At 36.2% G+C, this 26,837-nt stretch overlaps 1 protein-coding gene across 2 annotated transcripts; it reads left to right on the plus strand.

Moving 5' to 3' along the window:
• The first annotated feature begins 1,031 nt into the window (after window positions 1-1,031).
• Window positions 1,032-26,732, plus strand: LOC126769373 (centrosomal protein of 164 kDa). 2 transcript variants are annotated; one of them, XM_050488096.1, is made up of 21 exons: window positions 1,032-1,223; window positions 1,620-1,731; window positions 6,643-6,790; window positions 7,084-7,534; window positions 7,668-7,881; window positions 8,419-8,708; window positions 9,476-9,665; window positions 9,770-10,706; window positions 10,975-11,152; window positions 11,463-11,620; window positions 12,177-12,332; window positions 13,076-13,176; window positions 13,898-14,072; window positions 14,804-14,918; window positions 15,634-15,705; window positions 16,385-16,454; window positions 16,765-16,898; window positions 22,645-22,802; window positions 24,654-24,798; window positions 25,716-25,780; window positions 26,516-26,732. In XM_050488096.1, the coding sequence occupies exons 1-21, from the start codon at window positions 1,157-1,159 to the stop codon at window positions 26,597-26,599; spliced, it is 4,020 nt and encodes a 1,339-aa protein (XP_050344053.1). In that variant the 5' UTR covers window positions 1,032-1,156; the 3' UTR covers window positions 26,600-26,732. The 2 variants fall into 2 exon arrangements, with proteins under 2 accessions (XP_050344053.1, XP_050344054.1); XM_050488097.1 differs by lacking the exons at window positions 1,032-1,223; window positions 1,620-1,731 and adding an exon at window positions 1,918-2,044.
• The last annotated feature ends 105 nt before the right edge of the window (window positions 26,733-26,837 follow it).

A 26,837-nucleotide genomic window follows, 5' to 3' on the forward strand; every position in this document is an offset into this window, starting at 1 on the left:
TATCAATATGATAAATTACACTGTTATACTACCAGAATCTGAATACAAAACTATGTGTATTGCAATCACGGCAAGTCAAATTAATATTTGCTCGTGATGTTTGGAAAAAAGTGTCCTATGGGTTGCAGCTGCTATACATACGAGTATTATCAGTTGTAATATAAAATAATAACGGACTTTACAAGTCTTTTATTTACAAGCTATAACACATAAAATTAGTAATTTATCTTGTACTTATCAAAATATTTAGTAATTTACTAACTACCCGACCTGGCATTGCACGGATAGAATATGGTTAAGAACAAATATACAAAGAAAAAATCTTGTTTTTTGGATAAGCGTACGCGGAACTACTTACCAACGTTTATTAAAATCGGATGAATGGTTTTAGAAAACCTAAAGGTAAACATAAGTAAACATTCAAACATTAATTTATATACAAGATAGATAGAACTCGTCTCAGCTTCGCAATAGTAAAATAAGAGTAGTCCATCAAACGTTTTTATTTAAGAATAAGAAAAAACATACAAAGACAAATCCCTATTTTTTATTATTAACGATTAAAAAGTAATTGTAAAAACCTTTAAATTAGTTAAAGTTTTTACGATAGTATACGATTTTGTACATACTAATTTAAAATTATATTATATATGTAAAAATAAAATCCATTTAGTATCATTATTTTTTTTTCTTTCGATTTTCCTTAGGTAGATCTCTACTTTTCATCAAATTAAAAATATGTTTTTTACATACAGTAATTATTAGTCTTCATAATCTTTTACATTTTGTTGAACAACTTTTAGCATTTAACATTACATTTCCAGAATTAAAATTAAGAAGCAAAATAGTCCTAGGTGATAAAATTATCAAATACACGTTAATTACACCAAGTTGTTATATTCTCTTTGAATTACACATAAAATATAGCATCGAAAGCGCTATAGTGGCAGCACTTTGCGCCATTTTTAGTAAAGCTAGTAACAACAAATAGCAACTTTATTACTTTACTGTCATTTAGTTGTCAAGATTTTCTTCATCAGGCGATGTCTTGTTCGCCGTTGATTATTCAATAATGAATAAAAAGATTTTTAGCGATAAATATGATTTGAATACGTGCGGTTTTGTTTTTAAATAAATTAAAATATGATATCTAATTATGAGTTCACCGTCGGCCGTGGTGTGCCGTGAGATATTTGATGAGAACAGTCAGCCATCTGCAGAAGGTTGGTATTGTTTGTATTTTTTATATACTTATATATTTGTTATAGTACCTATAAGTTTTTTAAATATTTGTAATTATATATTTATCTAATTATATTTGATATTTCAACAACCAAACAAATTCCATAAATTTGTTCTTATTAGCTATTAAATTTATAAATTTACGTATTTTTATTTAAAATGTTATCAGAATATTATCAATGTAGTATGTATTACTGAGATCCAATGAAATTGTTACTGAAATATTATTAATGCTCTTTTAACTCTTACAAAAGGATATATTACTAACAGCCTGAAAAACGCAAATTAAATTTTTAATGTTATTGATTCATTTTTCTTTAGAAATATCTGACTATGCCTAATTAAATTTTTAATGTTATTGATTCATTTTTCTTTAGAAATATCTGACTATGCCTGTCAGCTGGGCATTGATCCTGAGAGTGAGAGCCATCTCTTGCCACTGGCTCGGGATGGCCTCATGCAAGCATTACCGGCACCATGGAAGGCATAGTAAGTACAACTTTAATTCATGTAGTTTTTTTTGAGTTTTTTAAGACTATGGAAACATGGTTAAACTTTAAGCAAATTCAATGCAAAGTTTATTAAGTTATATACTGATATATTTTATAATAAAAACATGTTAAAATGTAATTACTTTTAGCTACATAAGGTTCCTTAATTGAGTAGGAGGGTTCGCAGTATCTTCCCCTTAGGAGAATGGAGGCCAGCATAGGCGGGCCGGCAGTCAGAGCGTCACGGTAGCATGCGCAAGCGATCCCGTGGCGCTCCTCATTGAGACGGAAAGGGTACCGTTGGTTTTTTAGTGGGTATTCCGATGTTTAGGGCGTACTCAGCGCCTTAGATACCGACGAGTCCCACATACCACCCACTGTGTCCATGGAAGAAACGCATAATGCATTTTTCCAGCATTAAAAAAAGGTTCCTTTATTGAGCATTGAGGAACATTTACTTTCATACTGTTATTTAATCATTTTATATCATACTCCACCTTTACCTACCTACCTGTACAGCATCTTTAGTAGAATATATTTTTATTGCTTTTGTTTAAAAAAATGCAATGATCAAATAGGAGGATTTGGAACATATATACTAAATTTACTAGCATACAATAAATTATACAAAAGGTGTGGCAATCTACTAACATATAACTATAATAAAAACACACATTAGCCGTGGCTTTAGAAATAAAAATGTTATGACGTCAAATAGAATAGAGTGTTTAACTTTAATTATTGCTACACATGACATTCACTATGCATGTTTCATGTTTGATATTTAATAGAATTCCGATTATATAAATTTTAAATTTGTATTCAAATATATAAAAAAAACATAGCCTTAATTTTACAGTAAACAATGCTATAAGTTTATGAAAGTTAGTCTGTTTTGTAAGTGCTTAAAGTATATCTCTGGTTTCTGCGTGCCTTTTAGCAGAGGTCTTAGCAGCTGTTGCCATTGGACAATATGTTGCCACTCTAGTCTAGTAAGGTCCATCGTAGCTGGCATCATCCTTTGATGTTTTCTGACTCAGGGGTACTGATGTGTCACTGGCTTATCAATGTTGTTTGTATAGAGGTCAAATTTTAAAATGCATATCAGCACTAGCGTTTTTCATGTGCTTAATTTATGTTTATAATTTGTCTCCTGTGCAGCCAGTGCTTATCTCTGGTTAAATGTTAACGTATTTTTAAGAATTGCATTTGTTCAGTACCGAGATATATCCATGCTGATTGGTTCAAGATGGCTTTTTTGAACTTACTATATTTCTAAGTCTAATAAAAATCTAATGGGGTTTCTATATAAATAACAAGTAAATAAAACATTTTTTTAATGGTAACATTTAATTTTAATTTCATTAAGTGTCCTATAATCATATTGTTACTTTGGTCGGTTAACAGATGTGGCTTAGTGATATAATTATTTTTTTAATTTAAAGTCGATATAGAATTCGAAATGGAAAATACTTCCGATGGTTCTTCTTGGTAGGATCGACATTATTAACCAGCTCTAACTGTAAAGTCATAGCTTAAAAATACTGGTAACAACCTACGTGAATAAAGGATTTTCTGATTCAGTATTAAATTTTACTGTTAAGCTAATGTGGCTTATTTATAACGACTAAAAATCGCGACTTCAGCAGCTTAGAGTTCAGTTTTTGACGAAAATCCATCAAATTAAATTTAACGTACATAATGCTTATTTGAATTATACCCATAAAATATTAAAATGGTTGGTAAATCGTAAATAACAATATTAACTTACAATAAATTTTATTTATTTGTATAGATGTCTAAAATAGTGGACAACAAAGATACATACTTGAACTTGAAGTTGTTATAACTTTTGATACAATCAATCGAATTTGATGAAAAAAAGACTAACCGACCATTGGAGCCTAGATGGCCCAGGGGTAAGAACGCGTGAATCTTAACCGAATCACCACTGAATTTTCATACGCTTAATTTGTTATTATAATTCATCTCGTGCTTGACGGTGAAGGAAAACTTCTCTCGTGCTTGATGGTGAGGAAACCTGCATGTGTCGAAATTCACTGAAATTCTGCCACATGTGTATTCTACCAACCCGCATTGGAACAGCGTGGTGGAATAAGCTCCAAACCTTCTCCTCAAAAAGGGAGAGGAGGCCTTAGCCCAGCAATGGGACATATTACTGTACTGACCATTAGATACAGTTATTTTAAATTATATACAGACGCGTCAATTTTGATTTTTATTACGTGAAAACTTCAATTTGAAATATTAGTAAATGTATCAGCAAAAGGTTGATATTTATCTGTCTTCTATGAATCTATTATAATAAATGAAAATAACTTGTTTTTGTAATGCCTACCTAACAAAACTACAAACTAATGTACATAACATGTATATGCAGCGTGTTTCGACGAAGATTTAATATATAATATTTGTATATAAGTAGCTGAGCTTCGCAGTTCCATCCGCTTTAAATTTAGACTATTAACGTGACATGCGTGATTTTAATGTTCATGTTTAAATAAAAATAACATGCCATTTTGTCTAAATGAAAAGTGTTTTTGTTTAGTATTCTTTAAAGTTTCACAGTTCAGTAAAATTGTTAAACAAATTTACAATTTAAAATAGGAAACAGAAATAAATTGGTCACACTGATCGGTTGTTTTGTTGTTATGAACTAGGAACAATTGCTTGGCAACTTCTACCTATATATGCTCGTATCCTTACAATGTGACCCTACTTCTACGAGATCAATAAATTGTTATAGATTTTGTTTCAACTTCTGATGCAATTGGCTGTTATTGGGATATTAGGTTGAGGTAGGCCAGTTATTTAAAATTACTCTTAAAATTGGTGATATTTTCGATTACAACAGTCTGCTACGCCATTTTGTCCTGTAACACGATTAAAGGCCTTGTACCTTTTAAGATTTTTTTGACTAAGTTATGGAATAATTGAGAAGGTAATTAATTAGTCGGCCTCGGAATAGATCGAAATCTGCTGCTCTACGAATCTGAAACATACGGTAAGGGTCACGATATAGTAAGCAACTGAGGCCGAATGCCTCAGGCGCGCAATTTAGACATTCTTCCCCGAATTTCGGAATCAGTAAATTATTTCACGTTATCGAAATAGCATTAATTGTAATTGCGATGGATAATTTTCTCAATTTCAGATATATATTTTATTGTGGCTGTACGAGACATATTTTATTGTCATTACACAAATAACACATATAAAAATAAATATTGCGTTGCAAACGTGACCAGGCCGATTATATCTCGATTTTTGTATCTGTATTTCCCGCGGTTCGACTTTGTTAAAAAACACCAATTATCAATTTGAACTCACTTTGATCAGTACCCGCTAATCATATGAAATTAAAACAAGTAAAATTTTATAAACTTTACTTGTTTGATGTTTTAAGTTTTTGCCAAATATCGATTTGATTCAAAGCAAAGCAGCGATCAAAAACTGGTATTATTTTATGTATGTTAAATGTGCTGCCATTAAGCCATTTTATTTTATGGTCAACACCGCACATTTCCAAATATTTTTTTAACCACAGGCCTTTATGTCCTCTAGAGGGTGATATTGAGTAACGCCACATACCGCCAATAACCAGCAGACGATCAAGATGCTTCTAACGATAACTCATTTGTCAAAATATGCTAAATAGTTTAGAACGTTAGCGGGAACAGGTACATACTTACATACCAACTGAAATCATATAAGTCGCTTCCGTAGTCGTTTAATAAACGTGAACCTAAAATATAAGCCATCTTGATTTGTTAATAATTCATTCGCAAGCTAATAAAGATATTTTAAAATTTGGACTGAAATTATCCTAGCATACCTTATTTCGGAGATGTGCTAGGATCTTACGTAAAGCATTTCATATTGTTATATTACGTACGCACGTTACATGGTACGCAAACCATAATCAAGGTTACACTAACAGAGTTCTAATTTTAAATTTCTTTTCTTTATTTTATACATATTTAGATAAAAACTGCCAGTGCTTAACGTGGTAGCAACATTTCTATAAAAATATATATTTGTTTTAGTTTAGTCTTGATTTACTCCCTTCCTTGATATACCATTTTATGTATACCGAGGGGCATTATAATGATTATTTATTGGTTTTAGCTTTTAAATGAATTATTAGGTTTTTTTTGGTGCGGGCAATTTATAAATGTAAGCTAATCTTGATCATTAGTTGTCACCCTCCAAGCTTTAGGAATAAATTAAAATAATTAAAGTATGAACCGCTTTATATTCGAAGCGTGCATTAGTGCATTATAAAATAACATTCATTTAAAGCGTGTGAAACTGCAAAGCGCAGTTAGGCAGTTAAGTATTTCAGAAAAATGTCTCCGTACTACAATGTATACTTATTAGTATACATCTACAAGCTCGTCTGGATAGGTACCACCCACTCATTAGATATTCTACCGCAAAACAGCAGTACTTGGTATTGTTGTGTTCCGGTTTGAAGGGTGAGTGAGCAAGTGTAATTACAGACACAAGGGACATAACATCTTAGTTTCCAGGGTTGGTGGCGCATTGGTGGTGTAAGCGATGGTTAACATTTCTTACAATGCCAATGTCTATGGGCGTTGGTGACCCATATGCTCGTCCGCCTTTCTGTTCTATAAAAAAACATTGTATAATGACTATATATCTTTTGTCTTGTTTCAATTCGCTATTATGACAGAGGTATCTGGCATGGGTCCTCGCGTGTCGCCTGTCTGTGGTGTTCTGTCAATGCAAACTAATTAAAGACATTAAAGTGAAACCATAGACAAATTACTAATTTTTTAATGATTTGATATATTCCTAACATAGATTAATTTAAAAAATATATATGTAATAAAATTGTAAACAATTTGGATGTGTTCTATAACAGTTTCGACGAAAAGCTTCAAACCCATTACTATTACAATGAAGATACAAAGAAGACCCAGTGGGAGCATCCCCTAGATCACGTATACAGAGAACTGGTGAAAAAGGCGCGAGATGCGTCAATGCAAGATGACACTTGTGCCTCGGTACAGGTATGTATGTAAAAATATATTTTATGTTATTAAAGCAGCTTTACAATTAGATTTATTTAAAAAATTGGATATATTAGTTTAAATAACGCATACCTCTTATAATGTTTATATTGACGTTGATCAATGAAAAGTATTTTATACCAAATAATGATATACATATATCTCCAAATTCATTGTGATTCAAAAAAATTTTCTTCATATTTTTTTAAGTAATATGTAATAATTAATAAAATTATAAAAGAAACATATAATACATATTTGTTTTAATTATACAGCATTATTAAATTATACAGGAACTTCTTACCTCTGAAGAGAATACTAAAAATCTCGAACGCGTTGAAACCAAAGTGGAAAGTGAAGATGAGGATTTAAGCACAGACAGCGAACAACACGCTTCAGATGTTAAAGACCATACCACGTTGGTGCCCGGAAATAGACGGCTAACGCCATTAGGACGGCCACCGCTTGCTCCCCTTTCTAGACTGGATAAGAAATTAAGTGATCTCCGAATTTCGCCCTTAAGACGAAGCGTGGACAGCACTATATCGCCTAAACCAAGCCTCGTGAGGAATATTTCAGACAGAGATATATTAAGTCGACCAACATTTGAAAGACCTAAAATGTTATTTAAACAGCAATCTGAGATTATTGACCTGAAAATGCATGTTCTGACCAGTCCAGAAGAGGAGAATTTCAGTCCACTGTTAGCTTCTGCCAAAGTTGACAAGGGTTTACCTTTGTCTGGTATGTGTTATAATATTAGAACGTGATTTTTTAACGAATAAATTGTCAAGTAATTAGTAATCTTATCGAAAACTAAGATGACGTAACTATATTGAGTTTCCTTTAATAAGTGAGAGTTTACGTCCTTTTATAGGTAAAGGCAGTATGTTCTTCAAGATGTCGCGCTCCAATCTCCCCAGTCCAGATACAGAGAAATCTCTTCAACTCGATTCAGTTACGAAAAGTGATCCACCAAAAGGTATCCTTAGGGAGAAAACTTCTGATCTTTTTCATAGGAAGATTGAGAGCTTAGTGCTGGGGAAATCGAAACAGACTCCAAGCTTTGAAGAGGACAAGAAAAGTGTGAGGTGAGTAACCTAAATTCTCGATATAATTAAAATTTGCTATTTTTGTAGAAATTTTTCATATGAAATGTTGAATAGATAGTCGAAATGATTTTATACCCGTTAGCGATAAATTCTAGCGATGAAATAAGTCATTGAATAATTTGAAAAACTACACTGAAATTGGTAATAAATTGATGAAAAGTTGATATTTACTAAAACGGTTATGGTGTTTCATGAATTAATTACGTATTATGTTTTGAAAACGAGTGAGTTAGTTTTTTTTTTAAAGCAAGTAATACAACATTTTATATTAATGTAAAGAATGAATTATAGTCTTTATTGACATTGTTTGTTTGTCTGGACCAGACCAATAACAATTAGATGATTTGTTCACCTACTAACTTTTTATTAATATAATATATAAGTTAGGCTGTAAATGTAAAACATTTAAATATATTTCAAAATTTTGAGAAAGGTATGAATGCTTAAGGTAAATAGATCAGTGTGAGCAGTTCACAAAGAAAAATAAGATAAAAAATAAAATAATTTTATTTGCAGATTCAAATTAGAAAACTTGCCTGATCCAACCGTCAGTCCGGGCTCGAATAGTTCGTCGGAACAAAACGACGCACAGAGTTCTATCATTAGTGTAGCACCCACAGTTCCATCGCCTATCATCCCATCATCACCTATAATGGTATCTCCTATCACACCTATGACATTAGCACCGATCACACAAACAGTCAATACATTGTCCCCGTTAGTATCTAGGCCCCCATTACCTCCTCGTGTGATAGAAAGTCCGAGAGAACCAAAGAGCGTCTCGAATTCAGAGAGAGATTCTGTTGGTAAGTTAATTGCGAATATAAAAACATATAACAGTAATAACAGTCCCTTTTTGTCTCCTCTCCCTTTTTGAGGAGAAGATTTGGAGCTTATTCCACCACGCTGCTCCAATGCGGGTTGGTGGAATACACATGTAGTAGAATTTCGATGAAATTAGACACATGCAGGTTTCCCCACGATGTTTTCCTTCACGGAAAAGCACGAGATGAATTATAAACAGAAAAGCACATGAAAATTCAGAGGTGCTTACCCGGGTTTGAACCCACGTTTATCCATCCAGGCCATCTCGACTAAAAAAAAAACATATATTATAGTAAATATATACTTTATATGTACTTGTGGTAGGTCTTTGTGCAAAGCGACTAAATAGGTAGCACCATTTTATTTATTGTACGTCAACCTAACATCAATACTTTGTATTGCTGTATTCCAATTTCAAGGACTAGTGAGCTAGTTTAATTTCTGACGTAAGGGAACTATATACATATTACAACTGAAAACATCAATGAATGATGATGAAATATTATTTATTTGGTAAGTAATTGATGTTGTAAAGAATCGTTTATATTTTGAACAATGCCAATGTTGCCAATAGGCAGATGTGATCAATTAGCAGAATTAACCTTATTATCAAGAATAATCTTAGGTATATATATAATATAGTGTTACCATGTTTAGAATAATTGCTCACCCTCGCTTGACATACTCTTCAATGACGAAACTTTAAAAGTTACTATATGTATTCAATGTTTGCAATTTTTTTTTTCAGACAGTGAAAGCCTAAATCGTGGAACGTCACCACGACGGCGCCTTGTAAAGCCACCGCCAGGTGACTATATCAAACCAGAGTTATTCCAGAAGAATTTCCAAAAAATATCCGAGTTAGTTCGTCGAACAGATATCGAACCTACGTCAGTGACCTTGGAGGAGCCCATTTCGGACAAAGAGTCGAGGCCAAGGTAAGTTTTATAGTAAAAGTGAAATAAATTATTGAAAACGATATCATTTAATGTTTATCAAATTATTTACAATGTCGTTTTACATCTTTAATTTTTCTCTATAGGTCTCCTATGATACCTCTAAAAAGCAAAATTTCTATAAACTTGATGGAGAGCATTGAATCGGAAACATCGATCGATTCGCCTGATAGAGAATTTGCTAATTTAGATCTCAACGACTTAGATGATTCGAATACACAAAATAAACAAGAAATTCCAGACGATATCAAAGATAAAGAAAAAAGTCCACGTACCGACGAAAGTTCACAAGAAGGAACACATTCCAAAGCAACGGATTCAGTACAAAGATCACGAGACATTCCAATACCTCAAATAAAAGTTCCTAAATTAGATTTCACTCCAAAACAAGCCAAATTTACACATTCCGATTCAGAAGATTCCAGAAAAACGGTTAAAGACGATGAATCTAAAAGCAGCGTTAGATCAAATAGTATAGATACACCCAAAGATATTAAGACTCAACTTAAGTTATCGCCTACCCCTAGCTTAGGATCAGACAGGTCACCTAGATTAGAATTCACTAAAAATTGGTCGAGTCCGTTATCAACATTCAAACCATTGAATAAACTTATACCAGCTCCATTAAAATCATCTGATTCAGCATCTAGCTTAGGTAAAGGTCTGTCTAGTCCTAGATTAGATGGAGTAATACTATCTCAAGGGAAATCTAGTTCGGATAACGTAGTTGTAGTTTATCAATTTGAAACTCAAGAAGAAAGTCCAAAACCTATAAAGTCTCCGCTAATACCAGATATGGGAATGAGAGAAATGTTCGAGAGGAATAAGCAAGATGAAAGGAGAAGGCTAGAGTTATCTTTGCAGAAAGATTTGGAGATAATACGAATGGAATTTTCGGCAAAAGAAAAGAGATTAAGAGCAGAATTGCAGGAGGACTTAAAAGAAGCCGAGGAGAAGTTTTTGAATGAAAAGAAAATACGATTATCAGAACAAGCGGATAGACATCGACGGGAAATGGAAGATGTAAGCACATATAATAGTAAAATATCATTAATATTTATCGTAATCAGTAATTTAGACAATACAACTTTGACTTCCCTTATGTCGCGTTATATATAAAATGAAAGGCATATTTAAAAAATGATAAACATAAAAATATATTTGTAGAGGAAGTTGGGCCTTGCTATTTTAAAGTCGTTTTACTTAAGAAATGTTGTAATTGAGTTTTTATATCAATTAAAGCTCCTAAATTTTACTATTTTCGGTAGTCTTAGTAGTTTTCCAATTGTAGGCATTAGCGGAAGCCGAACGCATTCAAAAACAAGACTTGCAGAACAAATTAAAGGAATTAGAGAGGAGGTATCGAAACGATGTCGAAGCAGCTGAGAAACAACACGACAATAGTATGGCAAAATTGAGAAATGATTACAAGATGAAATACAGTGAATTACGTGAACAATTGGAGATAGGTGACATACTTGATGTAGATTATATTGTATTTCTATATTGTATTAAGAAAAAAATATAAAACGATGTAATTAAATTAATATAATTAATAGGTGGTTCTTTTTGTGGTGATTTTTATTACGAGAATAATAAAAAATAATTAAAAAATATAATGTAATAAACCTCTTTGTTAAGTTTTTCTTTAAATTAACTTTGACGTTCAAAAATACAAACGTTTATATTTATTAAAATATAATAGTTAATTAATTATTTTAACAACAAGAATGAAAATTAATAATATGAAATAACAAGGTAATAAATTATTTCTTGCAGATAACGAACGTGCTCTCACAGAGGTTCACAGCCAACTACAAATGAATTTAAATAGAGAGAGGTCTCGTATGATAGAAGAAAATAGAGCCACTATAGAAACATTAAGGGAGGAACACACGTCTCGAGTTACCGAACTGCGACATGATTACAGAGCTGAGGTAAATCCCGTTTTTTATATATTTGGTACAATTTTATATAAATTTAATCTAAATATTAACTTCTCTAAATTGTCGTATTCTTATTTTTTAAAGCTCTTTATTCAATGGCCTCTGCTAGAAATAACTCTAGGAATTTCAAACTATGTTTACATACCAGGCCACCTGTGCCTCACAATGTTTTCCGTCACAATCGAGTAGGATATATATTATATATTAGATCGGCTAAGATTTTACTAGGTGGGAGGGCTTTTAGCAAGCCCGTCTGGGTAGGTGCCGTCCACTAATCAGATATTCTAGCGCTAAACAGCAATACTCGGAATTGTTACGTTCAGTGTAGCTACAGGCACAAGGGACATAACATCTTCGCTCCCAAGGTCGGGGGCGCATTGGCGATGTAATGAATGGTAAATATTTCTTCCACCGCCAATGTCCATGGGCGGTGGGGATCACTCAACATCATGTGGCCCGTCCGCCTATAACAAAACAAATCAAGTCCGGCTAGTCAGCGCCCCGAGCGGCGGGCCCGGGGCGCGCTAGTGCAGTGTGTGCGGCGCAGGTGGAGCGGCTGCGCGCGCAGCACGCGTGCCACGTGGACGAGCTGCGCGCGCGGCTGGCGGGCGAGCGCGCGGCGCGGGCGGCCGACGAGCGCGCGCTGGCCGACAAGTACCGCTGCCTCAAGGAGAAGTACGCGCGCCTCAAGCACGACGTCAAGGTCGCCACCGATACTCGATACGGTTTATTGGCTTCAATAATAATAATTTATATCATGTTTAGTGACATGCAAATGCATTTTAACTAAAATTAACTAATACGTACTATTTATAATACAACACTATTCCACTCGAGTATATTCACTTTAACTAACGAACTAACTTTAAAACTAAGTAAAAATCGTGTAAAACCTGTACGTTATATAATATCTCGAGTGAAGATAGTTAATAAAATGTGAATCTGAAGATCAGTAACAGTACAGTAACAGCCTGTTAATGTCCCACTGCTGGGCTAAGGCCTCCTCTCCCTTTTTGAGGAGAAGGTTTGGAGCTTATTCCACCACGCTGCTCCAATGCGGGTTGGTGGAATACACATGTGGCAGAATTTCAATGAAATTAGACACATGCAGGTTTCCTCACGATGTTTTCCTTCACCGTCAAGCACGAGATGAATTAAAAAAACAAATTAAGCACATGAAAATTCAGTGATGCTTGCCCGGGTTTGAACCCACGATCATCGGTTAAGATTCACGCGTTCTAACCACTGGGCCATCTCGGCTTTATCTGAAGATCATGATCTGAAGATCATTGCAAACGAATTAAATATTATCTTTTTTACTATTAATGATTTTTTGGTTTGTTTATATTCTGTGTGATTTGAAAGTACGGCGATAATTAAGATTTGAAATAACGTTTAAATATCGTAAACTTCGTAAGTATTAATCAGAATTATTTATATATTTAGATGTCGATAGAGAGACGTAACAAACGACGTGAAATGAGCATGACTACGGGTTCAGAAACGGAGAAATCTAATTCGCACAAAGCCAATCCATCGTTAGAAAGGTATGTTTTTTGAACACATATAATTATTTAACGTTTTTTTAAGGCAGCGTAGGGCGCCCTCCAGCCAGGTGGACCGATGACCTTAAGAAGGTGGCGGGCACCAACTGGATGCGGAAAGCGGAGGACAGGGAGCTTTGGCGCACCTTGGGAGAGGCCTATGTTCAGCAATGGACAATGATTGGCTGTTAATATATAATTTTTTTATAAGAATTCGCTGAAAAATATTTAATATGTACACTAGATAATTTGGCTTTGTCCATATCAGTCTGATATAACTCACTTGCCATTTATTGTAGCACTAACCAGCAACAATTCATGGCGTTTTAGTTTGGTTTGATGTGAGTGTAAGCCAGTAAAACTCAGGATGTATTGAATGCCATGTTTGGTGAATGGGTAATGCTTGTTGCACTGTAGCGAAGATGGTGGTTAATATCAGTTGAATTAATCCGTCCGGTTTAACCGATTGAATTAGTGGGTCTCCACTGTATGTCACTATATTTTAACAATATTCAATGTAACAATCAGGTACTCAATCTCTAAATCTTTAAGTAAAGCCAAACCGCTATGTAATAGTAGGTCTATGATATTTTTTTTATTTCGAAAGATTTTTCATAAAACAAACGGCAGATAAAGATTCTATAATTGCTTGTTATGACAAGTTAAATAAAATACAATAAATAAAATAAAAATTGTTATATAATTTTATTATTTTATTTTATAGATGTAAGGAATTGAATGAAACATCAGTAAGCGTTGTCGTTGAAGCCGAACCGCCGAGGATAAGGAACAACAATCTGACAATAAAATTTAACGACAATGAAACTTCGTATTCGGAGAGTAACGCGCAGAAATCAGTTGACAATAACAATGACGAATGGAAAGTCAGAAGAGATAATGTAAGTGTATGAAACATATACTTGATAATTATTAGTGTTATTATTATAAAGTAGAGGCTTAGATCATTATATATACTATTTTCTTGATGGAAAGGCCGTCTGGGTGTATGGTACTCAAAATTGTTGTGTTCCGATGGGAAGGGTAAGTGAGCGAGTGAAACTTCAGCCACAATGGACATAACATCTCAGGACTTAGTGTCTAAGGTTGGTAGCGCATTGGTGATGTAAGCGACGGTGCGTTTAATATTTTTTACAGTGCCAATGTCTATGGGTGGTGGTGGCCACTTATCATCGGTTGATCCATATGCCTGTCCTACTACCTATATTTAAAAAATAAACTTAATTCCATGACATAACAGTGAGATACCGCATTTTTTATTCATAAAAAATGGGCCACGCTTCTGATAGTCTGAAATCTACATTTTTTAAACTTCATTCGAAGATTCACTCCATATAAAATGAATGATTATCCCCACGAATTAGTTATTGAATAAAATATTCTTTTGGTTACACAATTTCGTTTCATATAATTCTTATATATAAAGTTAAGTATACGATTAACTTTATTCTGTAGTATGAAGTTCATACCATAGAGTTACATAAATATAGAAACCCCAATGGAATATCATGTGTGTCATTAGTATCAATTTTGGATTTTATGGGAAAACTAAAAACAGATCAGGATCGATGCTAAAAAAAACTATTTTCTATCACAATTAATTTCTTTTCAGACCCTTCAATCGGATACATCACAAATGTCTGCGATTAAAAATCCAAGAACGAAGAGAAATGCAGTCGCGTTCAGAGAACCGCCTCGACGGAGACGAGATAGAGATAAGGATGCTGGTTAGTTTTATATTTACGAAACCAGATATGGTACTTAAAAAACTGACCTTGAATATATTTGACCTGGAATATGAAAACTCATACATTTTCTTGACATTTATTTATACAAGTAAAATTTATATAAATAATAATAATAATATTTCTTATATAAAGTAGTACTATTTGATCGTTTTATGTTATTTAATTTTTTTTTTATAATAATAATAATAATCTTTATTCACATACAAAGTAACAAATTATAATGAAGTCCCTGATTTCTGAGCTAGGCTCAAAGACCTTTATTACAGAAATCAGTGTCCTCTCTCATATTTTAGTGACATATCCGTAACCGTAACAGCCTGTGAATGTCCCACAGCTGGGCTAAAGGCCTCCTCTCCTCTTTTTGAGGATAAGGTTTGGAGCTTATTCCACCACCCTGCTCCAATGCGGGTTGGTGGAATACACATGTGGCAGAATTTCAGTGAAATTAGACACATGCAGATTTCCACACGATGTTTTCCTTCACCGTATAGCACGATATGAATTATAATCACAAATTATGCACATGAAAGTGTGACATATCGTTCTATGTAAATAAAAAATAAATGATAAATGGATATTTCCTACTGTATACTAGAGGGGAGGTTCAGAAGATTTGTGTGGAGTGTGTAGGTATGTGTGTGTATGTGTGTGTGTGTGTGTGTGTGAATGTTGATCTCAATTTATATATTAACAGGTACCACTACTGACTGCCAAGATTCATCGGATGCTACCACAGCTGATGAAAAACCAAAAGAAGCTATTAACGGTGAGTATAATTCTGAGATTATAACTTTCATAACCAATAAACCAACCAATAAATATTATAACCAATTAATCAACTGTTAGAGAATGCAGTAGCGTTTAGTTCATATTTTGTACAATATCTTAATAAATGTATAAATGAATTTACTTAATAGTTTCCCACTTGTAGCTGGACAGTAACAGTAAACGGCCTGTTAATGTCCCACTGCTGGGCTAAGGCCTCCTCTCCATTATGAGGAGAAGGTTTGGAGCTTATTCCAATTAACTGTCAATTTTAAATAATATAACATATAATGTCTTGAACTTTTTAACGTTTATGTTATCGAAGATTTTTGTTGGTTATAGAAATAGCTACGCAGAGTGGGGAATAGAACAACCTGATGTAATATGGTAACTACCGCCTATAGACATTGGCTCTATAGAAATATTATTTGGGAATTAAGATGTCAAGTTCTTGCGCCTGTTTTTACACTGGCTTACCCTACCCTTGTTTGACAGTAGAATATGTGATAAGTGGATAGTAAATAAAAAAGCTTGCAAAAACCCATCACCGAATGACAGATGCAATTCTTTCATTTAATATCAATCCCCCTGTACCTTCATACCCATAAAACGTTTGTACACACTTCTTGTAACGCCATTGTGTGCCTCGTTGGTTTAATATTTTCTTTTAAATATTTCAGGTCACAGCCGTCGTAGGTGCTTCACGAGATTAAAATCTGCGTCGACGTCTCGTCTTAATTATTCACCGAAGTAAGCATATTGTTTTCAACAAGAAAAAAATATATGTCTCAAAATATCTTGCCTATTTATTTTATCCTTGCTTAAACGAACGTATGAATGATATGCCTGAATTGAATGATAAATAAATGAATACCGAGCTAAACGAACGCTATCATTGCCTCAGTTTTCGCACTGCTCTGCTTGCATTACAATTTTAAATATAATTTTGCACTTGCTTCTTATTCTGCTAAAACAAAAAATACAGCTAATGACTTTTAATGAATTGGAATTTTGCAAACAATCAAAACCGTCTTGTAGATCTTGTAAAAAATTTTTCCAGACGTGGCGAAGGTTGGTCAAGCCCGCTTGAATCGCTCAGGCAACAGTTGCGCAAGTTGGACGATCTAGAAGACCAGTTTCCGGACTTAGCTTGTCAGCCTTCCTACAGTTTAAGATATCCTTTTGCTGAAATAGGTATTCGAGTTATTTTATGACGAACAAAATTTAAGTAATTAATCCTGTCAATGTGCCTCTGTTGGACAGATAAATATACATATGGCAGAAGTTTATCCAGAGAATGTAGGTTTCCTCACGATGTTCTTCACCCCGATTGCGACATGAATTAATTATAAATACAAATTAAGCGTATGAAAAGTTAGTGTTTCTTGCCTGGATATTGGCCCGAGTCTAGGGTCTAGTCAAGTCAAGTCAAGTCAAGGGTTGGATTAAATCTACATGTTCTAGCCACTGGGTAAACGTGGCTCTTATTTATTTATTTTCACTTTTAATCAACAGTGTTACAGAAAATGTTGTACAGTTATTACTTATTACTAAGGCCACATAGGATTACAATTTTATAATACGAAGCTTGAAAGATAAACAAAATTAAAAGTCATAGTATAAGTATTAATACTTACAGTAAAAAAAAATCATGACAAATTTTTCGTCAACACAAATCTATAAGGTCTTGAACTTTTCGGTAATTATTTGTTTCTATCACAACGCCAATCGTCATCACAATAAATAGTTTTAAGCATTTGTCAAAACTTAGTACGAGGGCAAACTCTAAATAGTGAATTTAGTGCAGGGTAATAAGTGACTTTATATTTAATAATTATAGCCTATAAAGGATACACGCAAATGTAGCATAATCGCAAGTTGGCTTTTAACAATTCACGAGTGTGTTTTGATGTGTTCCTTAGAGAATAGGACTGCAATATATTTAGGTATTTCAAACTATAAAATATAAATCTTTATTATGTCAAATTATCGTATAGTCTATAAAAACGAATAATATTAAATTCTTTATGGCAACTTTAAAGGAACTTTAAATTCATTATGGCAACTTTACTATGAAATAATACTTTTCTAATACCGTCTAGTTTTTTAATAACGATATCCTTATACAAGCCAGACTTATGCTCTTTATTATTCTTAATGCATTGCTAATAGTCTTTTTTTTTTTATAGAATAGGAAGGTGGACGAGCATATGGGCCACCTGATGGTAAGTGGTCACCAAACGCCCTTAGACATTGGCATTGTAAGAAATGTCAACCATCGCTTATAGCCAATGCGCCACCAACCTTGGGAACTAAGATTTTTTGTCCCTTGTGCCTGTAATTACACTGGCTCACTCACCCTTCAAACCGGAACACAACAATATCAAGTATTGCTGTTTTGCGGTAGAATATCTGATGAGTGGGTGGTACCTACCCAGACGAGCTTGCACAAAGCCCTACCACCAGTCTAATTTAAATGTGGCGGTGTAAAATATAAGAAATAAACCATTACCCTCCTCGGGATTTTTTTATTAGCAACAAGTTATTATGACATTTTCCAAATTCTTAAAATGTATCTAGATTCATAATCATTCATTCATTTTTTAATTTTTTATCCTATTATCTTAAAATTTTTATTAATTTTATAATGTTTTATTTTATTAATTAACTTTTTATAATTATTAGTTTTTTGACTGTTGACTTATATTTCAAGTAATTCTAGAACACCTTTAAAAAATAGGTAATTTACGTAAATAATTATGATGAATTTTGGGCTATATTTGTTGTACTACTTTTTGGTGTTGACAAATACATAAATAAAAAAAAAAGTAAACAATGATATTAAATTTAAATGGCAAAAGTGCTTCGATTATTATATTTCGTTTATTTAAATATAATTTGTTCCATGCAAAATGCATGTAAACGTGACCGAAGTGAAATATCAAAAGCGTTCAATTATGAAACGTTACGTAACGAAAGAAAGAAAAACTTCAAATCTGACCTTGACTTGACTATTGAGCGTAAAGATGATTCATTTTAAAATTGTTGCCTTCCTAAATATTATATAAATACAAAATGCATAAAAATAAACAGACTTTATATATACATATGTTTGATATATATGATTTGCTTATATATCTAATGTAAGGTTTATTATGCGCTAAAAACAGGTATTGATATTAATCAAGACGGATAGATAGAGATTAATAAATATGATTATCTAATATATAATATTTCTTCTCAAAAAAGGGAGAAGAGGCCGTTGGCCCAGCAGTGGGACATTCACATACTGTTACGGGGTTTACGGGAATGTATAATTATTTATTTATTTAATAGAAACACTAACAATATACATATTAAATGGTGGTATACATAACATTCACACAGTATCGCGTCAACATAAAATACAATCAATCAAATCAATCAATCAACAGCCAATCGTTGTCCACTGCTGAACATAGGCCTCTCCCAAGGTGCGCCAAAGCTCCCTGTCCTCCGCCTTCCGCATCCAGTTGGTGCCCGCCACCTTCTTAAGGTCGTCGGTCCACCTGGCTGGAGGGCGCCCTACGCTGCGCTTGCCGATTCGCGGTCTCCACTCTAGGACTCGTCTGCTCCAACGGCCATCGGTCCTACGACATACGTGACCAGCCCACTGCCACTTCAGCCTGCTAATTTTGCAAGCTATGTCGGTGACTCCGGTTCTTTTCCGGATAATCTCATTTCTGATCTTATCCTTCAAAGATACTCCGAGCATAGCTCGCTCCATAGCACGCTGAGCGACTTTGAATTTGTGGACTAGTCCCGCAGTTAGTGTCCACGTTTCGGCACCGTATGTCATGGCAGGTAAGACGCATTGGTTGAAGACTTTCGTCTTCAAACATTGCGGTATAGACGACTTGAGGACTTGACGAAGGTTGCCAAATGCTGCCCATCCCAAGCGAATTCTTCGATCGGCTTCCTTCTCGAAGTTGTTCCTACCGACTTGTATTATCTGTCCTAGGTAGGTATATTCACTAACAACTTCGAGAGGTTTCCCCTCGACGTATATCGGTCCCGGCACGACATGCCTATTGAACATGACCTTGGTCTTGCCCAAGTTCATACCGAGACCGACACACCGGGAAGACTCGCCTAGGCTACGCAGCATTTCGGTGAGTTGTTCCAGCGACTCTGCTATGATGACGATATCGTCGGCAAATCGAAGGTGTGAGATGTACTCGCCGTTTACATTGACTCCATACCTAGTCCAATCCAGCGTTTTGAAAACGTCTTCCAACGCGTTGGTGAACAGTTTCGGGGATATTACATCCCCCTGTCTCACCCCTCTGCGCAGTTGGATCGCCTTCGTCTTACAGTCCTGGATGTGGACAGTCATTGTAGCGGCGTTGTACAGACATCTCAGTACCTCGATATATCTCCAATCGATATGACATCTCTGCAATGAGTCGAGCACTGCCCAGGTTTCGATGGAGTCGAAGGCTTTCTCGTAGTCCACGAATGCCATACACAGCGGCTGATTGTACTCTTCGGTCTTCTGCACAATCTGCCGAACAGTATGGATGTGGTCCACGGTGCTGTAGCCTGATCGAAAGCCGGCTTGCTCTGGGGGCTGGAACTCGTCAAGTCGTCTGGCGAGACGGTTCGTGACGACTCTTGAGAACAGCTTATACACGTGACTCAGGAGGGAGATTGGTCTGTAGTTTTTCAAGAGGGTTTTATCACCTTTCTTGAAAAACAGTACCACCTCACTCCCGCTCCACGTTTCCGGGGTCTTGCCATGTTGGATGACGGAATTAAAGAGGCTTGCTAGCTCTTTCAGGACCGGAGTCCCGCCTGCCTTAAGCAACTCTGTTGTGATTCCGTCATCTCCCGGAGCTTTGTTGTTTTTAAGCTGTTCTAGAGCCGCCCTAATCTCTCCTTGGTCAACGACCGGGAGCTCCTCGGAGTAATGGCGCATAAGAGGGGCGCGCTGGTCATCAATACTGATTCCCACGGGTTTATCCGATCTTGAAGAGAACAACTGCCCATAAAACCTCTCTACTTCTCCGATAATCTCAGGCCTAGAGGTAACGACCCCACCATTTTCAGTTTTAAGTTTTGTCAGACGCGGCCTCCCAAACTTGCGAGCGAACACTTTCGATCCCCGATTTTGCTCAATCGCAGCCTTGATGGCACGGGTATTGGAGCGTCGGAGATCGCGTCGCGTCAGCGTTTTTATTGTTCGGTTTAAGGCCTTATCTGACAAAAACGATGGTAGTTCTCGTCGTTTTCTCATGAGCTCGAGTGTCTCAGCAGAGAGTTTTGGTGCGTTGTCTCTTCTCTGTGGCGGAAAACACTTGCGGGATGTGTTTTGCAGTATTTTGACCAGCGTGTCGGTTCTCTCATCAATGCTGCTTATGGTTTCCAACGCGGTGAATTGATTTTGAAGTTCCATTTGGAACTTTTCGGAGCCTTGAGCAGCTTGGAGCATGGTAGGTCGGAGAGTAGACCTCATCATTCTCGATCTTTCGGCTTTTAAGTTGATATTTAGAGTGCCTCGAACCAAGCGGTGATCACTTCCGGTATTAAACCTGTTGATCACTGAAACATCTCTAAATATGTGCCTTTTATTCGAAATGATAAAGTCTATCTCGTTCCTTGTCACGTTATCGGGGCTTCGCCAGGTCCACCTCCTCTGAGGCTTCTTTTGAAAGAAAGAATTCATCAAAAAAAGCCCCTGCGCTTCGAGAAAGTTTACCAGCATTTGCCCCCTGTGATTTCTGCAGCCCAAGCCGTAAGGTCCGACTTTCGATTCACCGCTATCTTGTACTCCCACTTTAGCATTAAAGTCTCCCATAACAACATTGTAGTGGGCCCTCGAGGTGTCGTTGAGGGCCTTTGCGATGTCCTCGTACATCGCTTCGACCACATCATCAGAGTATGTCGAAGTTGGCGCATATACCTGTACAACCTTCAGGGAGTACCTGTCGGAAAGTTTTAGGACAAGGTACGCTACCCGGTTCGACACACTACTGATTTCCACAATGCTGCTAATGAGACCCTTTTTGACTAGAAAACCGACACCACCCTGGGAGAGGTTATCACCTTCGCGGAAGTAGAGTAAGTTACCGGACTCTAGAGTTATCGTGTCCTCCCCCTGTCTTCGGACTTCAGATAACCCCAGTATATGCCAGTTTATATGACTTAACTCTACTTCTAATTCGGCGAGGTGATGGTCCAGCCTCATCGAGCGTCCATTATACGTTGCCATTTTCAGTCGTTTTATACGGTAGCCTGCCGTGAACCGGTGATTCTTAGCACCCCCTGCCCTGCCGATACCGCGACCGCTACCTTGGTCGGGCCTAGCGGGCTTGCCGGTAACTGGGGCCTTTTTTTGGGCGCATCTGCCATTAAGGGAGGGGTTTGCCCATACTCGCCGCGCTGGGCAGGCGTGTTGGCGAGCGCAGTAGGGGGTAAGATGTTTATGGGAGGGGGGACGCTGCTGCCCATCCCCCCTTTTCCCCGTCCCTCAGTCGCCTCTTACGACACCCACGGGATGAGATTGGGGGAGTACTATTCTAAGCCGGTACTCCACGGCAATAAAATACAGTAAAAAATAATTATTTTTGATCTATGCTTTCTTCGTTAACACTAACTAACATATAATATATGAATATCTTTATTTATAATACAATATCGTTCCACCGAAGTACTTTTATCCATTTTATTTTAACTTGCGATCATTTATATTTCCAACATTCCAAATTTCATTTTTTCACAAATCCATAATTAATATCACTCATTATATACATCTCGACCATTTTTGTTATTTCCATTCAAGGTCAGTTATTTATTTGTTATTGCTCCTTTCATTACACTCGGCTGTGTAATGTTAATGAGGTAACTAATGAAAGCATATATAGAGTTATAGTATACCATAAGATAGGAATTTATCTTCCAGGAACAGTGGACGCAGCCGACACTCCAGAGCTGGAGTTCGTGCGACACCGCGCCTTAGTGGAGCGGGAGGGTATGCGGCGCGCTCGTGCCGTGCTCAAGCGCCGCAGGGCTGCCTTACGGGAGTCTAGGGCTTCGTTGTCGCCTCACAGGGCTCCATCGGTGAGTTATACGTTACTGTTCTATACGAAATTGACTATATTTTCTGCGAAAGATTTTAACATAATCTTAAGAAAATTATAAGAAATATTGTACCTACAGTTTTTTAACATCAAAACCGTGATAAAAAATACAATAAAAAGTTTAAGGTTGTATATATTTTATAACAATGACACGGTTCTCTGCAGTCGCTACACAGAGGAAGTTGAGGAAGTAGATTTATTATTGGTGGACATATTTTAGTGTACATGTTATTTTTTGAGAAACACGAAGTAACTAGAAATAATTACAGTGTCATTAATCTGTTACCCCTTCGGCGATGACGTGCATTAATTTAGTTAGCTTATATTTGTTAACTTTTATTTAAATTATATTTTAGTTAGTTTAGATCAAGACGAGATGGCCTAGTGGTTAGAACGCGTGAATCTTAACCGATGGTCGTGGGTTCAAACCTGTACAAGCACCACTGAATTTTCATGTGCTTAATTTGTGTTTATAATTCATCTCGTGCTTGACGGTGAAGGAAAACATCGTGAGGAAACATGCATGTGTGTAATTTCGTGGAAATTATGCCACATGTGTATTCTACCAACCCGCATTGGAGCAGCGTGGTGGAATAAGCTCCAAACCTTCTCCTCAAAAGGGAGAATAGGCCTTAATCCAGCAGTGGGACATTAATAAGCTGTTACTGTACTGTACTGTAGTCGATAAAGTATGTTCACGGATCAATATTCACTCTATATTAGTCGCTCATTCACGGTCCAATGTTTTCTTGCAATTCTCTATGACGCGATAGGAGGAACGCGAAGCGACCGAGCTAGAAGTGGCGTTACACCGAGCGCGGGCCTTGCTCGGGGAGAAGGAGATTCGGCTGCGACACATCGAGCGCGCGTTGCGCCGGCTCGCGGACGCGCACCCGCCGCTCATACAGGTGTCCAGCAACGCATCGATTGTATATCACTGCCCATGTCGCATTTTTTCTTTTTTGTCGATGTCGCTTATTTCTTTTCATTTCACACGGAGGGTGGGGGACTTGAAATAATTTGCCAATTAATTAATTTATTTTGAATTTAATTAATAATAGGATCGCATTTGTTTTTATTTATTTTTCGTTTCAGGGACTTTTACGAACATTGATGATTGTTTTGTTATCGCCTGACAGTTATTTGATTTCGTAGTTATTATTTATTTTGGTTTATCGTTTCATTTCGACATTGAAGGTTTGTCTCGACCTCGATACTGGTTTTTCAAATCTCATTAATTTAGATTATTTCAGTTTTTCGATTTTAGTTGTCTCGTTTTGTTTTTAGGGCTTATTTCACATTTACATTGCATAGTAATTTATATTAATTTTCAGGATGTCATTATTATTTGTTGAAACTTATTTTTATCTTGACTGTACTGTATATTTTGCAAATTCTAAATTATGGCCGTACTAATAATCGTTGTATAGCGGTGACTTGATTATTCGTTAATCTTTGTCTGTTATTAGTTGAGTAAAATAGATTTGCGAGAAGGAGACAAAGCATCGTACATTAGCTATAGAACGTTTGTAAGTAAGGCGATATATGAAATTTTGGCAAATACTATAAACTAATTATATTAATATATCTGGTAATTATTATTTATATGAACTTTTGATGAGAAAATGATTTCAATACGATAATAAAATTATAAATAGGTGTCGATCGTCGAAAAGTTCAAAGCACTCGCGATACTCGTGGCTGCTTTCAAGTACTGCTGCGACGTAGCTACCGTTAATTTTCATTAAAAAAAAAAGAAATCTACCCTGAGTTTTTGTTCTAAAAGCCCAACAACGTCGGGGATATTGACCGCGGAGTGCGCGTTCCGCAGGAGGCGACGACGAGCGAGGCGTCGTCGGCGGAGGACGGCTCGGCGCGCGGCGCGGCGGGCGGCGCCGTGCTGCGCTCGCTGCGCGCGCTGCACGCCGACGTGCGCGACATCTGGCGGGCGCTCGACGCGCGCCGCCCCGCCACCGGTGAGGCGCTCGCCGCGGGAGCGGCGGAGGGGAACTCGGGAATCTGCACGTCCTCGATGAAATACTATCGTATTTATCCATTGGCCTCCACTTGAGCACGTTCCGACCCTAAAACGCCTCCTTCAGAGGTGGCCCTTGCCAATCGGTTACGTATTTTTTTTTTTTTATAGAATAGGAAGGCGGACGAGCATATGGGCCACTTGATGCTAAGTGGTCACCAAACGCCCTTAGACATTGGCATTGTAAGAAATGTTAACCATCGCTTACATCACCAATGCGCCACCAACCTTGGGAACTAAGATGTTATGTCCCTTGTGCCTGTAATTACACTGGCTCACTCACCCTTCAAACCGGAATACAACAATACCAAGTACTGCTGTTTTGCGGTAGAATATCTGATGAGTGGGTGGTACCTACCCAGACGAGCTTGCACAAAGCTCTACCACCAGTAAATAACTACCACGAGTAAAGTATTTATGGGTTGTGACGGTGTGGGGGGAGCCTACGAGCCTTATGAGCAGTCGTTGTAGAAATCTATATCATTATTCGATTGAATATGGATGCGACCGAAAATAATGTAACAGTTACCTTTAATACTGTTTTTTTTATAGAATAGAAAGACGGACGAGCATATGGCTCACCTGATGGTAAGTGGTCACCGACGCCCATAGACATCGGTATATTTTGCGTAAATTAACGTAATTTAACGTAACGTAATTTACGTCCATATATAAATTACTTTCCATACTATTTTTTATATAAAAAACAGAATGCTAATTGCACGTAATTTATTACATTAATTTTATTCTGATATTATTGTATATCTCATATGTTACTCTATCATTGCTCAACGAGTGATAGAACATTTTAATAAAAAAATATCATTTAATAGATTTTTTGTACAATTTTAATTTCAGCTTCACCTGAAACCAGCTCCTGTAACATGCCAACTACGTCTCAAACAAGAATGACATCGTCAGCAGTGAGTATAATACAAATACATGTTTTTTGTTGAAAAATATCATATTTTTTTTTCTTTATTTAATTTAGGGACTTTTGCCCTACACAGGCACGTCAACCCCATTGTCCCTTCTATATTTTGTAACATCACTTATTATTTATTGCGATTAGATAAAATTCCAAGAGCATACTAGCAGATTCTGATAAAGGTTCTGATAGAATGCTCTGAACTAATCCAACATCGAAGAAATATACTTTTAAATTATTTAAGAGTAACAAAATTATCAATGCTGTTCAGCTTTCGTTAGGAGAGGATACGTCAATAGTCCTGTAACTTTTTCATCGCTAGGGTGACCCGTAAACCATGACACTATAAATAATAAAAGTAAAGTAACGGCCTGTTAATGTCCCACTGCTGGGCTAAGGCCTCATCTTCCTTTTGAGGAGAAGGTTTGGAGTTTATTCCACCACGCTGCTCAAATGCGGGTTGGTAGAATACACATGTGGCATAATTTCAATGAAATTAGACACATGCAGGTTTCCTCACGATGTTTTCCTTCACTGTCAAGCACGAGATGAATTATAAACATAAATTAAGCACATGAAAATTCAGTGCTTAAATTTAATTACATCCAGCGTTTGTGTATTGTAAATTAACTCAATAAAATCGTCATTTATAAAGCTGTAGATTAAACACCATCACTTAAATGATTAGTAAAAGAATAAAAAGAGACTTAAATAAATGTATCTCTTGCAGCCGGAGCCAGTGGTCCACGACAACTCGGATAGTGTAGCGGAGAGAGCTAAAGGCTTACGCGCCTGGCTACAAACTGCCCCCTAATATTGTTAACGTAAAACTTCATATTCTAACCATAGACTATAACATTTCTAGATCTTTATAAATTCGAGTATTTCATAGTCAATAGACTGAACTGTTTTTACGATAATATCATTTTACGATATATATATATTCCTCTAATAATATATTCCTCTTGGTCTAGTGGCTTGATGTATGGCCGCAGACCGCATACTCAGGGTCTGCGGCCATACATCAAGCCACTAGACCAACGAGGCAGTCA

The sequence above is a fragment of the Nymphalis io genome, chromosome 7, assembly GCF_905147045.1.
Source record: "Nymphalis io chromosome 7, ilAglIoxx1.1, whole genome shotgun sequence".
Taxonomy (NCBI): domain Eukaryota; kingdom Metazoa; phylum Arthropoda; class Insecta; order Lepidoptera; family Nymphalidae; genus Nymphalis; species Nymphalis io.

What these genes read in the sequence shown, in the direction of transcription:
- LOC126769373 (XM_050488096.1), top strand. Translation starts at nt 1,157, where the DNA reads ATGAGTTCACCGTCGGCCGTGGTGTGCCGTGAGATATTTGATGAGAAC. An exon ending in CCGGCACCATGGAAGGCATA is followed by an intron (nt 1,732 to 6,642) that starts GTAAGTACAACT and finishes GTTCTATAACAG; the next exon opens with TTTCGACGAAAAGCTTCAAA. An exon ending in ACACTTGTGCCTCGGTACAG is followed by an intron (nt 6,791 to 7,083) that starts GTATGTATGTAA and finishes TAAATTATACAG; the next exon opens with GAACTTCTTACCTCTGAAGA.